The sequence below is a fragment of the Mercurialis annua genome, linkage group LG2 (assembly GCF_937616625.2).
Source record: "Mercurialis annua linkage group LG2, ddMerAnnu1.2, whole genome shotgun sequence".
NCBI classification, from domain to species: Eukaryota; Viridiplantae; Streptophyta; class Magnoliopsida; order Malpighiales; family Euphorbiaceae; genus Mercurialis; species Mercurialis annua.
Window position 1 is genome coordinate 15,903,442 of NC_065571.1, and position 17,359 is coordinate 15,920,800.

Sequence of the window (17,359 nt, forward strand, 5' to 3'; positions counted from 1 at the left end):
GGGTAATATAAACATTAGAACTTGAAACTCGAAAGTGGTAACAGAGTTGACAAAATTTGAAGAAGGCCATGTGCATTAAGCACAAAGTTTGATGAGCTCGAGCAGATCAAGATCCACCATTATATTAATGGTGAAAAGCATTAAATGCCTATACACAAGTTTACATTATTATACACTATAGTTACATTATATTTTCAAACTTATAATAATAAAATAAGTTACAGATCAGATAACAATCAAATATTTAACTCTAAGATATGCAAATGCAAATTTATCCTGGCCGGGGACTTCTCTATCAATGGGCTTCAAGCACCAAATTCATAAGACTAATAATGCACCATCTTCTGTTAGATTTTCAACCATAATAATTCTAGCCCTTTGCTTCACTTCATTCTATCTATTTATAATTTCTCCACTCAGACTAACTCAAGAACAGCCATCAGATTCTGTGAAAACTATTTCATTTAATGGTGACCTTAGAAATGCTAAATTTCCATGGAACAAGCTTTGTTTCGGACCGACATTTCACGAGAAGCTCAAAATCGCAGTTTTCTCTAAAACATGGCCGATTGGTTCAGCTCCTGGTGGCATGGAACGCCATGCGTCTACTCTATACCATGCTCTAGCTGAAAGGGGTCATGAAATCCATGTTTTTACAGTTCCGTCGGATAAAATGCCTCGTTTTGATATTCACCAAGGAAATCTTCATGTGTATTTTGCTGCCAATGATCATGGTTCTGTCAACTGTTCGTTAGCATTTGAGATGTTCAATAAGGTAAATAGTTCGAATTTGCCTTTTGATTATGTGCATTCCGAAAGTGTTTCGCTTCCTCACTGGAGAGCCAAATCTGTTCCTAATTTAGCCGTCACATGGCATGGCATTTGGTATGAAATTATGCATTCAAAATTATTCCAAGAGCTATTTACAAATCCAAATGGTGATAATAATTTTCTAGCAACAGAGATCCAAGAATCAATGCCTAAACTTATCGACGAAATCCGATTCTTCTCCAGCTATAATCAACACATATGCATAAGCAATAGCGCAGGCGAGGTATTAGTAAACATCTACCAGCTACCACCGAGAAATGTTCATGTAATACTAAACGGAGTAGATAATACTAAATATTTTCACAACCCAGAAGCCGGAACAACTTTTCGAAGAAAACACGAGTTTCCTAGCAATGTAAGCCTTATAATGGGAGTGGCAGGGAGATTAGTTAGAGACAAGGGGCATCCGTTACTCTACGAGGCCTTATCGGTGATCATGAAACGAAACCCTAATATACTTTTGGTAGTAGCAGGGTCAGGTCCTTGGGGAAGAAGGTATGCAGAATTAGGGCCTAATGTGAAAGTATTAGGAGCATTAGAATCATCAGAGCTATCCGAATTCTATAACGCGATCGATGTGTTTGTGAATCCGACGTTGAGACCGCAAGGGTTAGATCTAACGTTAATGGAAGCAATGCATTGTGGGAAGCCAGTTTTGTGCCCTAATTATCCGAGCATAGTGGGGAGTGTGGTAGTGAGTGAAGAATTGGGGTATATATTTTCACCTAATGTGAAGTCACTTGTTGATGCATTAGAGTTGGTAATAAGAGATGGGCCTAAAGTGTTGCAGCAGAAAGGGATGGCCTGCAAAAATTATGCACTTTCTATGTTTACTGCTACGAAAATGGCATCTGCCTATGAGAGATTCTTCTTGTGCATGAAGAATAGTAGATATTGTCAATATCCCCTGCCCACAGATTGTTAAATATTATGAATCTAAAATTTGTTCGACCAGGAATAAGATTTGTATTAGTTCTTATACTTAAATTTCTATATAAAATTTAGTTGTTTTACTTTTATTTTTGGCCTAATGCCTAAAAAGACACCGACCTTTTAACCCTTTTCAATTCTATTTCGACGTTGAAAAACGACCAATTTTATCTTATTTCGTATTTTCGTGTTTCAGTTGTACCCTGAAATATTAAATTGACGTCTTTTTCATTTTAAAAAAATTCAAAAACATTCTCCATATCTAGCATATTTAAATTGTACATGTTTAAAATTTATTTAGATTTATTTAAATTAATTAAGAATTTAAATTAGATTTAATTTGATTATGATTTTTAGTTAGTTTTAAAAATAAAGAATTTATTTATTCTTTTTTGAATGAAATTGATGGAGTCTATCTTCTAATCTGGTGAGTAAACCTGCAAAATAGGGTAGAAGGTCAATCAGACGGTGTTTGCCCAATTAACTCTCCGATGCCAAAGTCATTATTGAATTTTCACAAAGTTTTCGCGTATTAATGTAATTGTGCTTATCATGCTTTCGTCTTTTGGGCGAGTGCTAGAATTCTCCCAGAAGGGTCGATCATGTACGACTCGGTTCCATTATAGTTATGCTGGAATTCGATTTTCATCATTAGCTCTCACGCAAGTGAGCTAAAGCCATGGTATTTATGCCTTGTAAGTTTTAGATTTGTGTGAGACGAGTCGTTTTATCTTTTGGCGAATCGTTTCGCTTGACAGTTTTGAGTTTTGAGCTCTCTTTATTTGACATGTGTTAGTTGCGTATTTTCAAATTTGAAACAAGTGTCTTTCATCCGCCGCGTTGCTTAAGGTTTCGTCTTTTTGGTTTCTCAACACTCATCGTTGTTATTTCGGGGATTGCTCAATTTGCTTTTTTCTTTCTTCTCATTTGCTTTTCGAACTCGTCTTCTGAAAGCTCAAACTTCTGTTTTTTCTCTTCTTTGATTCACTCATTTCAAGATTTCTCGTTTCAACGTTGCTCCATACCTTTCTTTTGACCTTGTCTATCTAATTTCCAGGTACTTAGAGCGTTGCTTTAAATTTTTGATTGATTCTTTCGTTTTTTTGTTTGTGTTTTTTTCTTGTTCTTATTATTCTGGGATTTATTTCTTCATTTTTTCTTGTCTTTTCGTACTTTTGATCTTCGTGAATAAAGTTTGTATCTTTTCTCCTGTTTTCCCCCTTTTTTTAATTTGTTTTTCAAAAAATGTATGAGGAAGATGAAGGGATTCAGGGTGCTCGTGATGATTTGGAGCATACCCCTAGTTCTTTGTCCGCTCAGCAAATTGTCAAATTTGCTATGGACTTTGATTTCCCCAAGGCTTTCCGGGTTCTAAGACCTGTGTAGACATCTATTTTTTCGGACATGTAAAAAGTGATAAGGGGCCGAAGCATCCAATGATGATTTTCTAGAGATATCTGTCTGGGTGACGAGCTATCAATTTGCTTGCTGAAATCTAAACAGGCAAAATCTGTGATTGCTGCAAACTTGGAGGATTAAAACGTAAATTTCCGCAAATAACCTATAAAAATTCAACGAGAATGTAGTCTAAGTCCAGAAATAGGACTAATTACAATGTCTTAGAAGTTTATAGGCCAATTTGCAAGATTTACAAACTAAAATTGACCATATCCAAACTCATAGTTTTTTTTAACAAGAAACTCATAGGTGATAGGAGTAAAATTACTCCTATATTCGGAGTCGTTTCTAAGCGTCTTTAATCGCTTTTATCATATTATTCATACATTATTTAGTGTTTTTATGCTTTATGGTGTGTTAGTGTTTCAAGGATTCTTTAGTGATTATGGAGCGTTTTGAGCAGTAAAGAGTATAAATCGTGGATTAGATCGAAGTCGTGAAGCTTAGGAATGAAGAAAGCACATTTGCACACATGAAAATCTGACCCCCACGCATTCATTGACAATTTTGAAGCAGTTAAAGATTTCAATTGACTTTATGTTCCTCATAAGAAATAAAGTAGACATCCTAAGCTTTCCAGAGGTTCAAGAAACGACTCATTTGGAGTTTTCTACATCGAGTTATGATGTTTTGAAGTTAGTAGATTTGCAGCTGGAATTAGGTTCTCGAACGAGACCTGAATGTCTCGAACGAGACCTTTGAAATTTAGCTTACCGAGAGTTTCTTCCGCACGAGAAAAGCATCAAAACTTGAGTTTAAGCCATGTCTCGAACGAGACATGCATTGTCTCGAACGAGACATGAGAAAAAGGCCTGAATCAGTGTTCGAATTGGATTCTTCTCCTATTTCAACTTCAACGCAACTCCTAATACAATTCCGACTTGTATTTAGAGTTATTTTATTCTAGGGCTTCCTCCACTATATAAAGGCATTGTAATAGCATTAGAAATCAATCAGTCAATTAATTAGACATTAGATTACATTAGTTATAGTTTAGTTTTTATTAAATAACTTTTAGTTTAGTGTTTTTCCAGCAGTTTATAAGTAGTCTATAATTAGTTTCTGCAAGACGATTGTTGAAGATTTCAAGCTTAATCAAGACTTCTTTCCGAAATTGACAACTCCAGTATTTATTGTTTAATTATGCTTTCTTCTTCATCATCCTTCTTGTTTTGTTTCAGTTTTAATATGAGTAGCTAAAACCCTTGTTCGAGGATTGATATGAACTTATAAATTGGTAATTACTTGGATTGGATGAATTAGTGTTAAGTCGTGTCTTAATTATTAATCTTATTGCTTGGATTAAATTAGCTACTTAGTTCATGAGTTTGTGTTTAGTTAACTAATTGAGAGATTTTTAATTAAATAGATATAGATAATTAAGAACTTAGAGAAAAACGTCGTGAGAGCGGGTCGGAATTTAGGTAGTCATTGAGTTTGCTTTATAATTATAATTTGATTATTTAATTCAGTTTTAATATCGTGAGAGCGAGTTAATAATTGGTTAGTTAATTAAGTTGTGATTTTATTCGGATCTTTGAGACTTGAGAGGGCGGGATTCAGTGCTTTAGAATAGCTCGATTCGCGATAAAATCACTAAGAAATCCTATTCCATAATTTTACTTATTTATTTGGGATTATCAATCCTTGAGCTTTTAATCTTATTGTTTTAAATCATATTTTATTATTTGTTTTCAGTTTACATTAGTTTAATTAATTACAAGAACTCCATTGATTTTTCTAGCTAGCCGATTAAAGATTATTTGAAATTAGTGATTAAGTCCATTGTCTCTGTGGGATCGATACTTGGTCTTCCAAGTTATATTACTTGCGCAATAACGTACACTTGCGAGTATTATCCAACAATAGAGTCCCAAGAGTCATTTTTAATACGTCCGGGCACCAAAATAAGCTTTTAATCCTGTTTTGCTTAGCAATCAAATTAAGATACAAATTTAATAAAAAAATAATAGAGTTTTTAGCTAATCCTAATACCTTATGACTTATCACTTAACAGTTTCAACCCTAGACAACTTAAAGTAAATCTTAAACCCTAATGACCACTATATAGACAACCTTAAGATAGCTTAGTCAGAGGTCGGACCAGAAACGTAAAAAAACTAGTACAAAATTGAATTCCCCCTAAAAACCCTAGGTCTAGCCGAATTCATACCCCCCCCCACACATAAATCTTGTGCAATTCCAGTCTTAAAACACTAAACATGTGTTAATTCTCCAAGAACACGGCCCTGCACAGATTCGAAGCTGGATTCCACATCCACTTCGCTAGCAAACGAGCCAAGGACTCAGAACGGTACTTATGAGGACCCTCCATATTGTCTTTATAACTTTTAATATTACATAATTTAGAACTGCTAGATTATTTTGTTAGATTACATGTTATGTTGTTCTATTGCATATAATTGTAAATAATTGCCATAAATTGCTTTGCCATGATTTTATTGTAATTGTTATGAAAATCGATGAAAAAAGCATGTTCATAGCTAGATTAATGTATTTTAAATACTTAATTCCAAAAATCCAGATAATTAAATCACTTAGTATGCATGTTTTTAAGCTTATTTGTCAAAATTTGCGTAACCTATTAACTGTTGTAATTTGTTGATTTTAATGTTATAAATCACCTCCAAACACTCATTACTTGTCGTATTTAGATTCCTTGTTTTGTTTTATGCGTTTTTCCATATTTTCGCATGAAAACGGAGTTAAAACGAGCTGAAACAAACTGACAACGTGCAAAAATATACTAGTGTCGATTGACGTGTTTTACACGTGACTCGTAGTGTAACTTGCCAAATATTATATTTATATTAATTAAGAATTATTTTTATTATTTAAGCTATATTTAAATATAAATATCAAATGATCACTGAAATTAATATCAAATAATAATCAAACTAGTAATTTATTAGGAGTATTTTATCTTCATTAGAATTCTAAATGATTAAATAATAATTAAAATTACAATTATTAAATATTTACAGTAGTTTATTTAGCTAGTACTCTAGACAATTATCTTAATATAGTTTGGTAAGTAGTTTATTTCAATTAGTACTCTAAAGTAGTTTATTTTAATTAGTACTCTAAATTTAATAATTATGTAAATAATTTTTTAATTAATAATATATTTTAGGCAAAAGGTACAAAAACCCTCGAGGTTTTTCCAAAAGTACAGTTCAGTCCTTTTTGTTTTCTCGGGTACAATTCAGCCCTTGCCATTTTTTTATCGAACAAAAAAACCCTTTAATTTTTTTATTGAACAAATAAACCCTTCCGTTAAAAATGGCAGTTAACGGTGTTAAATGTCTTTAAGGAAAAGATTCAAAAATATCCTTAATATTTACAATATATTTCAATTTAATCCTTCAAAGGACTTATATTGAAAGAAAAAAACATTAAGGACCCGAATGATATTTTTTCCTTACAATTTAATTTTTTTTTTAAAAAACGACCTCCGGCCACTGCAGGTTGTGGCCTGTTCTCAGGGATGAGAACAGACGATGGTCGTCTGTTCTCATCCCTGAGAACTGACGGGATGGTCTGTTGGTCTGTTCTCATCCCTAAGAACAGATGGTCTGTTCTCAGATCTGAGAACAGACCCGTGACGGCCATAGTTTTTGGACCAGGGGTGATTTCGGGGTGGTGGTGGTTTCGGGATTGACGGTAATTTTTGAAAAAGGCCGACGGTTTTCGAAATAGTTTCTGATTAAATTTGATTTATTTGGTTTAATAGCTTATTGGAATCGTATTTTGATTAGTTTAATTGAGTTTTTATTAATTAGATTTTGTTTGATTTAATTAGATTTAATTGTATTTTATTTGGTTTAATTGGGTTTAGATTGATTTATTATATTTTAATTGATTTCAATAAGAATGTTAATTAATTAGTGTAATTAGGAAGAGTGGGTGAAAATATGTTAATCTATTTTATAAATATAATATTGTTAAATATTTTAAACATTAAGCACCTTTTTGAACTTTTTTCTAAGGCCACATCATCAATTAACAGCAATATGGACATAAGGGCTTTTACGTTCGATAAAAAAATGGCAAGGGCTGAATTGTACCCGAGAAAACAAAAAAACCTCGAGGTTTTTTTTGTACCTTATGCCTATATTTTATAAAGTAAAAAAGACATTAACGTAAATTTGACTGTCCCCTCCCCCCATCTGTGCTTTTATATAATACTAGTTGTTTTACCACGTGCTACGCACATGAGTGATATTAATATGATTTGTTATTTATAATTATATATTTATAAGATGTTTTTTGTTTTAATAATATATTTGTAATACCCAGTACGTTTGGCGTTGCCGGAGTTGGCAATTTGTTCCTTTTCCAATAACCCGAGCTAACAGAATGAAGATTTATTGAAGTAATTGGATGGACAAGACCTGAGTAGGTCGGTTTTGAGAATTCTAATACAGAAAGTTTGATATTAGAATTCAATTAAAGGATAAGAATTGGGACTAAAAAAACGGTAACAAAAGTTGTTAAAATAAAGATTAAGTCCCAAATTGGTAAAATAATAATTTAATTCTCAGAAATTGTAAATATTAAGTTGTCGACAAGAATTATTATTTCCGAGTTAGTATTATTTATTTAGATATAAATAATACGTAAGTGATGAGTTAAAATAGATAATTAATCGTTTTATTAAAAGCTAAGTTAAAAGAAAGAGTAGTAAGGAATAAAGAAGTGAAGCATCAAAGAGGCAAATTTGACAAGCTATATAAGGCAAATCCTTATGAATAAGGAATCACAATTTCATCACACAACAACAACAGAGAAGAAAGAAACGAAGAATATTTGACGAAGGCTTGGGCTCGTTCGTTTGATGTCTGAATCGTGCGTTATTTATATCGATCTTCTCAGAATTTGATCCTCTATCATCTCTGAGCTTCAAAACGAGGTAAGGATCGAGTTTTTTGATTAGGGTTTGGTGAAGTCAGAAGCTATTTTGAGTTGCATGTGTTGTGTCGAACCGTTCAAGTCGAAACCATGTCATTTTTGACGTTTTTGAGTTGGATATTGTGTGATTGTGTTAGGCTAGCATGACAGTATGGAGTTGAGGTTGTTTTGAGGCCGGAACGGGATCGACCAGGCCATGGAAAGGACTGGTCACACCACTGCTCGATGAGCAGGAAAGGCCTGCTCGGCGAGTAGGGGTGTCTTGCTCGGCGAGCAAGACAGGTCTGCTCAGCGAGCAGATCAAGTTGGACAACCGGAGGGGCATTTGTTTTCGATGATTCGATCTTTTCCGGAACCTAAATGAGTATGAAAAGAATATGTCACGTAAAGGGAAAAACACGATTATATAAATAAAAGGTTTTGGTTTAAAAGAAACTATTAAACGACTAAGAAATCAAGCGTTAAAGTATAAGCGATAAGTATGTTAAAAGTGAGTTAACCCAAGAACGTAACTTAGGGTTTTTAAGTATACAAGGTTCATGTTTAGACACTAAATGTGTAATTGATTTGAAACATATAACAGACTTATCGACAAGCTTCGAGTCCGACGTCTTTGGACTAGTGGGGTTTGAATTCTATATCGAAAGTTTTGTCGATTGGATAGCGGTCCATGTAAGTTACATTTTACTTTCGTGTATTATTCGTAAAAGTTATTTGATATATTATAAGAAATATTATCGCATACATCGCATATTATATGATTTGATTTGAATACTATATCGTTGATTGATTGTTTAAGTATAAGAATCTGGTGTGCGATCCGAGGGAACAACTACCTATTGGGTGTCAATAGGCTGTGTGATCACCATTATCAGGTAAGACTTAGCAAATATAACAAGACTAACTTATTTGAGAATTCGATACGAGGTAAGCATGGTTGAACTATCTCGCAGCCTGTATCTAGTGAGTCTCCATGGTTGAACTATCCCGGACTCCGATTGATTGTTGGATTTAAGTGTTGGTATGAGTCAGCATGGTTGAACTATCCCGTGTCTGAATTAGATGATTGGTTGACATGGTTAAACTATCATGTAACCTACCATCAGGATTAAGAAATCGTTATTGTTTGTGAATACTAGGAAATGCCTAGTTCAGGATCGTTTATAAGTTTAGGGTTTCAATCGGATCAAATACTTGATTTATATTGTATATTGTATACATGATTGTTTTAAATGCGATATTATTTTGATAATACCGTTAGTAATTTGTAATCTTACTCAGCATAGTCAGACCCGTTGTAACCTACCATCAGGATTAAGAAATCGCTATTGTTTGTGAATACTAGGAAACGCCTAGTTCAGGATCGTTTATAAGTTTAGGGTTTCAATCGGATCAAATACTTGATTTATATTGTATATTGTATAAATGATTGTTTTAAATGCGATATTATTTTGATAATACCGTTAGTAATTTGTAATCTCACTCAGCATCAGTTGCATGTATAGTTTCTGATACTTCCGTAGAGCTGCAGTAGTAGTCCCGAGTTGACAGAGTCGTGGGCCTAACAGCAGTGTATTATGTTTGTTGTTTTACTTGCTGTCCTTGTTTTATATCTTTTTATAGGCTACGTTTGTTGTGTTTTGTTCACGGCACCAGTTGCCGGTGATATGTATTAGATACACTAGTATGTATATAGTACCGTTGGGCCAGTACGTACGTGTTACGGAAGTTAGAGCCCATATGTTGACAAGAACGACTAGTGTATATATTTGTATATATATTATGTATTTTCTTCTGTGTGATTGTTATTTGCAAAAAAGTTTTTATGGTTTTAGGCTTGCTATTGGTTTTGGAGCTACCACTCCCATTCCCTAGCGCCGGTCTCGGCTCAATAATTTGGGTCGTTACAATATTATTATTTATATTATATTAGTGCTGTTTGTTTTTCAATTTGTTTTAGATTTGTCCTATTTTTCTTTTTTTTTCTTTTTTGTGTTGTTAAAAATTAATTATTACAATTGTCTAGTTCGATAAGTAAATTAATGTGTATAGAAAATCACTATTTCAATCTCGGCTTCTGATCAACGAATTAACCTGCAAAACAGAGTAGAAGCTAACCAGATGGTTGTGATCCGATTAACTCTCCGATGCTAAAGCCAGTTTAGGATATGAGGAAGACCCAGCTGAGGAAGATCCATCAGAGGAGGATCCAGAAGAGGAAGACCTAGAGGAAGAAGATCCACCAAAAGAGGACCTTGTAGAGGAGGAATTGGCAGATGAATCTGACGTTGAGGAGTACAGGGGTGAGCAGTTCTGGGCTGACGTACAGAGGGACCGTGCTTTGAGGGAGGATGCAGCTGTGAGAGATGGTCAGGCAGAGGTTGTTCTAAACCAGGTTAGGAGACAAATGTGTTCTTATTCTAGGGGTATGTTTACAGTTGGAGCATATTCTTCAGAGTTTGTACGGATGATTGAGGAGATCCCTGAGCTGAAGAGGGATAACAAGGAGATCAACCGTAGGTATGTTAGGGGTTTAGGACCCGTGTTTGTTGGATTGGTTGATCATGTCGAGGAGCATTACAGATCGCTTTCTACTAGGGCTCGCAGGATAGAAAGTGACCGTGAGTGGGATGATAATCCTATTCGCCTCTTCTTTTTCAGACGCGAGTTTTATCCGGCAGTTAGAGATCGTGCTCGTGCTACTTGGAACAATCCTGTGTTGTACGTAGAGGTGGGGCTAATACTAGGAGGAGAGTTAGGGGACGACTCTCCGGTATAGTGGTTAGGGAGCCTAGCGTTCCACATCAGGCACCCCCAGGTATTATATGATTGATATGCTTGGTATGTTTATATGTTTATATTGTTTTTCATTTATATGTGCTTTGCATAAATAGAATTTGATCGATATAATGTACCTATAGAATAGAGTATCGTGTAGCTAATGCCGATATAGATAGACTTCAAGGATCACACGCTTAACAGAGAAACGCCTACACATTAATTACTAGAATAGTAAATGAACGTAAAACACATAATAAATTTATCATGATACATAATTCCTATATTACGTTTTAGTGATTGCGAAGGATAGTGGGTATTTTTGAAGGAATTTCGCTGTAAGTGGTGGACACGTGTGCCTAAGAGCCGTGTAAACCAGTTATGATCGAGGAAGTTGGTTGGGAATGATGAAAAAGAGCGTTGTTAGTCGCGAAACACTAAAGCAAGTGTTAACGAATAAACTAAACAGCAGTATCGAAATCATAACACACTCTAATAATGAATAATGAAAAGCTTTTTTAGTCGCAGAGTGTGTAGTCTGGAGGGACTTACTGTAATATCCCAAAATGTATAATTATCCAATTGGACCACGTGTCCAGTTTAGATTCGCTGGAGTGACGATATCGGAAAGTTTTCCGATAAATAAGTTTTAGCAGGACGGTTTTAGAAAAGATTATTACGGAGAAAATTTATATTATATTTCAATTCTAAAGTTAGAATTGGAACTTAAAGGAAAAATGGCAAGAAAAGTTCAAAAGTAAGTACAAGGACCAAAGTGGTAATTTAGCCACTTTGTGTCGAAAATAGTAATATTGGATTTTGACGGGAAAGTGTTAATATCGAGTTTTGTATTATTTATCGGATATAAATAATATGTATATGTTATAATAAAAGAGTTTATCGATTTAGTTATGGACTAAATCGTAGGAAAGAAAAGTTTAAAGGATAAATGATAAGAAACAAAAAGAACAAGGATCAAAGTGAACCTTTAGCCAGAATATATAAGGAATGAGATATGAATGAAGAAGTAGCAGAGAAGGATCGAGAGAAAAGGAAAATAACACCGATCGATTACGTTTTGCCGCCGTTTCTCCGTCCGACGTCCGAATTGAGTGATTCAAGCGGTAATCTCTTCGGAATTGAAAGATTTATCGATCTCTAGCTTCAAATCAAGGTAAGATTTCGAGAATTGGTGCCGAATTTGAGTTATACGGGCTGTTTTAGTTTAGAATTTGGAATTATCGATTTAAACTCGATTTTAGCGTTTTTGGAAAAACAAAGTTACGGGTTTTGTTGGAAACGGAGTGTTTGGCGTGTATGGCAAGTGATAGCACGACGGGAAGCCTGGAAACGACGTTTCCGGGGTTGTGCGTGAGCTGCACTCGGTGTGCGATCGCACACCGAAGTGTGCGAACGCACACTTGCAGTGTGCGGACGCACACTTGAGCAAGTGTGCGAACGCACACTTGTGGTGTGCGAACGCACACTCCCAAGTGTGCGGACGCACACTGAAGTGTGCGAGCGCACACAATGGGTCCGCAAGGACCTAATTGGGCTTTTAGCCCTAATTGAATGGGATTGCAACATTTTTGAATATTAGACCCTAAAAACGATCAAGGACCCTGATAAACTAAAAAGTAAAGTTTTAGCTCGACGTTTTACGTGAGCTATGATAACGAAAAATGTCAAGGATATTATATGTTTCTCGAATACGAGAAACAGAGTTCGAGATATCGTAATTATGGTTAAGGAATATCGAGATTATAAATAATGTTAAAAATAAAACTAAATCCTAAAACTTAAAAGTATTATACGTATAGGAATACGAGATTCACGTCTAACTATTAAACGATTTATCAGACGTGTCAGCGAATAGTGGAGTCAGTAGAAGCGGACTAGCGAGAGCATACCATCAGATTGATCTCATCATTACTTGGATAGCGGTCACTGTGAGTTGCATTTTACTTTCGTGTATTATATATATAAAGTTATTTTATATAAATATGTATACTGTTTTTACGCATCGCATGTTATATGATTTGATTAAATGTTATATGTTTCTATTAAGTTTATTTACGAGAACTAGTATGCGATCTGCAGTAGTGGTCCTTTGTCGATAGTATAGTAGCCTAAACAACAGTTCATTTTGATTGTATATATTAATTGCTGTCATTGTTTTATTTGCATTTTGATAGGCTACGTGTTTAGTATATGATCCAATGCCCCAGATGCCGGTGTGATGTTTTGAGACACTAACTGATGTATATAGTACCGCGAGGCCAGTTCGTACAGGGTATGGTAACTAGAGCCCGCGAGGTTAACAGAAGAACAGTTAGTGTAAATGTTTATATATGTTATATATTTGCTTCTGTTGTGTAACGCTGTTTGTTTATATTATTTGCGAAAAATTAATTGTGATTTTAGGCTTGCTACGGGTTCCGGAGCTACCACTCCCGTTCCCTAGCGCCGGTTGCGGCTCAATATTTTGGGTCGTGACAATGTTGGTATCAGAGCAGTTGGTCCAGTTACCACTGCAAGTTTGTTTCAATGTTTGTTTGAGAGCAGTTGGTCCAGTTACCACTGCAAGTTTGTTTCAATGTTTGTCTGAGAGCAGTTTAGTCCAGTTACCACTGCTAGATTTGTCTGATTGTCTATTCGACTGGAAGTATTTTGACAGTAAGTATACCTAGGAACTACTGCAGCAAGAGTCAGACCGTAGTTGTTTGTTATTGTGTGATATATGCATTGGTAATATGTAGTATGACGCGCGCGAACCAGGACTATTAAGTTAGTAAGTGAATGGTATCTGTATATACAGACGACGAAGGCAACTAAGTATTTGTTGCTTACGCTAAGAAATAGAAAGTGGTTATATGTTGCAAATTATGAACGATTGAGGTAATTAAGTGATTATTTGATCGTAAATTACGTGCGACAGGATTAAATGCTAAATGTTTACAGCATTTTATAAGCTGATACTGGAATTGCGTGTGAAATGGGCTCAGATGGTCGCTTACGTTTGAAATTGTTTCTTTTCAGCATGTCTGGGCAAAACGGAGCTCAGTCGCATGCTGAGGAAGAACGGGAGGAAGCGCCTCCTATATTTCAAAACGGGTTTCATAACGAAGTAGGCGAACCATCTGGGGTCCATCAGAATGGATTCCACGCAAATAATGGAGCATCGCCAGAAATATATCAAAATGGTTTTATGTCTGTGTCGGAGATAGGTAGTTCTTCTAGAAACAGAGTTAGAGTGCATTCACCGGAGATTGAATACAGCGAAGAAGAGGAACCGGAGGAAGATCCGGAAGAGAATCCTGAAGATGATCCTGAGGAAGACCCTGAGGAGGATCCTGAGGAGGATCTAGAAGAAGAATTAGAAGAAGAAGCAGAAGAGGAAAATCCTCAGGAAGAAGAGTATGAAGAAGAAGAAGAGTTAGATGAGTTAGACGTCGAAGAATACAGAGGTGACTATTTCTGGTCAAGTGTGCGGAGATACCGCAATTTGAGGGAAGATGCAGACATAGCTAACGGTCAGGCACAAATAGCCCTAAATCAGGTTAGAAGGCAAATACGTTCTTTTTCTAGAGGGATGTTGACTGTAGGAGTGTATTCTACTGATTTTCTGCGGATGGCTGAAGGAGTCCCTGATCTGAACGAAAGTAATATAACCATTAATCGTAGGTATGTCAGGGGTTTAGGACCTCAGTTTGATGAGCTGTATGAGCATGTGGACGAACATTTCAGCACGCTCACTACAATGGCCCGTAGGATTGAAACAGAGCATGAGTGGGCAGGTGATCCGGTACGACCCTATTACTTTAGACGTGAGTATCACCCAGATTACGTCAGTACGTCCTCCAGAATTAGAACCAACCCCTATTTCGTGCAGAGAGGTGGAAGAAATTCTGGTAAAACAATTAGTGGCCGACATACAGGCATAGTTATTAGGGAACTTAACGTTCCGCACCAGGAACCTCCATGTATTAGTGATTTACGTGCTTTAAGTATTGTGTTTATGTGTTTGCATTATTGTGTTTATATAATTGCTGCATTGCATAGTAGGGGTTTTTGACAAAAAAGTGTCTCCCTAATATTAAAAATCCGGATTTTGTGTCCCAAAACACAAAAATTATATTTTTGTGTCTGGGGCCCACGCTGCCCGTAAAGAGCCATTGCGGGCAGAAATCTGGCCCGCAATGAGCCTTTGCGGGCCAGTTATTAAATTCCCTGCCACATGGCAGGGAATTTAATGCCGCCCGCAATGGCTGTTTGCGGGCGACATCCCCTATTTAAAGGGGGTCTGTGGTGAATTGTTTCACCACACTTACACTACAAGGAAAAAATATTAGTGTTTTAGATAATTTTTTTTTTATCAACAAAGTCTTTGGGTGGTGATTTGAGCGATTAGTTTGCGCGGATTTGGGATAATTTGGCGGACTATTTTTGGAGTTTAACCGAATTATTTTGGAGCTTAATCGGATTATTTTGGAGCTTAAAGTCTTATTATTATTATTTTGCAAGGACTACAAGAGGTAAGTCCGTATTACTTTTTTACTTTTTATAGCTAATTTTTTTTATTAATAAATATTAAAATGTGTATTGTTAGATTTAGAATTTAGTTAATATTAGATTTAGAATTTAGTTAATGTTAGATTCAAAATTTGTATTATTAGATTTAGATTTAAAATATTAAAACGATATGTATGAATATAAAATACAAAAACATTATAGAATGAACATTACTCATAAATATTTGATACAATGTATAATAGTGTGGTTAAAATGTGTACGATTTGCTAAATAGTTAAATAAATTAATTTAAATTTTTAAATGAATTGTTTATAAATTGTTAAAAATATTACTTTATAAATATATCTAAGTGAATTAAATTTATCATTTTTTATCTAAAAATATGAATTAAGCCTAAAAATGTACATTTGTAGAAATTACTTTAATATTAATTTATTACGCATGTTTGTAGTAATGGCGTCAAACAGTATATTATTTGTGATATGGTGTGATGATAGCATCATAAATTTCCCCCGTGGAGTTGAATATTTGGGGGGGTAGATATGTTCATGTGCCGATTAATGGAAGAATAAATTTTGAGGAGTTGGCCGAAATCTGTAGAACGGCAGTATCTACTAGTGTGAGCCCTCCGGAGGTCACGAAAATTTATTTTCGGCTACCTCATGTTGAAAGGTACGAGATATGTTCATACTCGTTGTTCGAAGTGCAAGATGACCAACACGTATTTGCGATTCTGAACCAGACAGCTCGAATGCCGACGTTGAACGTGTTAGAGTTCTACGTGGAGTATCATATTTCGGCTTCTAATGAAACTTCGATGCAACTAGATTTATGTTCTAGTGAGTCTGAGAGAGGCAGTGTGAAAGAGGAAGAAGACGAGCACTATGATAGTGAGGAAGAGGATATGGAGGATATTCTAATCGCTGAAGAACCAAGTAATATTACACATTACCAGTCACGACTTCCGCAACACATACGATGTGTCGATCTCAGTGACTTTGATGTGGACGAGACATGGGAAGCGCCAAACATTGAATGGCAGCGTGGGATGGAATTTCAAACCGGGATGATTTTCTCGAGTCGATTGGCTGTGAGAACATGTGCCATTACTTATTCGGTTGATAATGGACGAGAGTTTAAGAGTCACCGGACAACAAAAACAACACTGGTCCTAGTTTGCAAGCATCGAGAAATGTGCAATTGGTGGCTGCGGGCCACCCTGCTCCAGAAAACCAACACATGGACGTTGACGAAATATATCGGGCCACACAAATGCGATATGCTAGCGTCAACTCGTAACCACAGAAATTTTGGAATTATTCAAATTGCCGATTTTATTAAGACTCAAGTGTTGGGGCAGCGTGATATTCGGATTAAGACGCTTATGGCAGGGATTCTAGAATCCTTAGGACCGGCCCTTCCATATAAGCGGGTGTGGTATGGAAAGGAGAGAGCAATTAGCAGCGTCTATGGGGACTGGGAATATAACTACACGCAAATCACGAAATTCATGGATAATGTGGTCCAAGTGAATCCTGGATCCTTCTGGCATGGTGAAGGTATGAAAATAAATCACTTTTATAAATTCAATATGTAATTAAATTTACATTATATTCTAACTATATCCATTTCCAACAGGCCGCCTAACTGATTGCGGTGGGGTGCAATGTAGAATTTTCAAACGAATGTTTTGGACCTTCTTTCCGATGGTTGACGGATTTCCATTTTGCAAACCAGTTCTATTCATCGACGGGACGCACGTATATGGTAAATACAAATTGCATATGTTGATAGCGTCGGCGGTAGATGGCAACAACCACATAATGCCAGTGGCGTTTGCAATAGTTGAATCTGAATCTAGTCAGAGTTTTGAATATTTTTTGAATCATCTTGGAGA

The 17,359-nt window shown here is 35.7% G+C and overlaps 1 protein-coding gene across 1 annotated transcript; it reads left to right on the forward strand.

Moving 5' to 3' along the window:
- The first annotated feature begins 256 nt into the window (after window positions 1-256).
- LOC126669810 (uncharacterized) lies at window positions 257-1,850 on the forward strand. The gene has a single exon (XM_050363371.2). The coding sequence runs from the start codon at window positions 299-301 to the stop codon at window positions 1,754-1,756; it is 1,458 nt and encodes a 485-aa protein (XP_050219328.1). The 5' UTR covers window positions 257-298; the 3' UTR covers window positions 1,757-1,850.
- The last annotated feature ends 15,509 nt before the right edge of the window (window positions 1,851-17,359 follow it).

Excerpts from the sequence above, each read along its gene's own strand:
- LOC126669810 (XM_050363371.2), top strand. The coding sequence starts at position 299 with ATGGGCTTCAAGCACCAAATTCATAAGACTAATAATGCACCATCTTCT.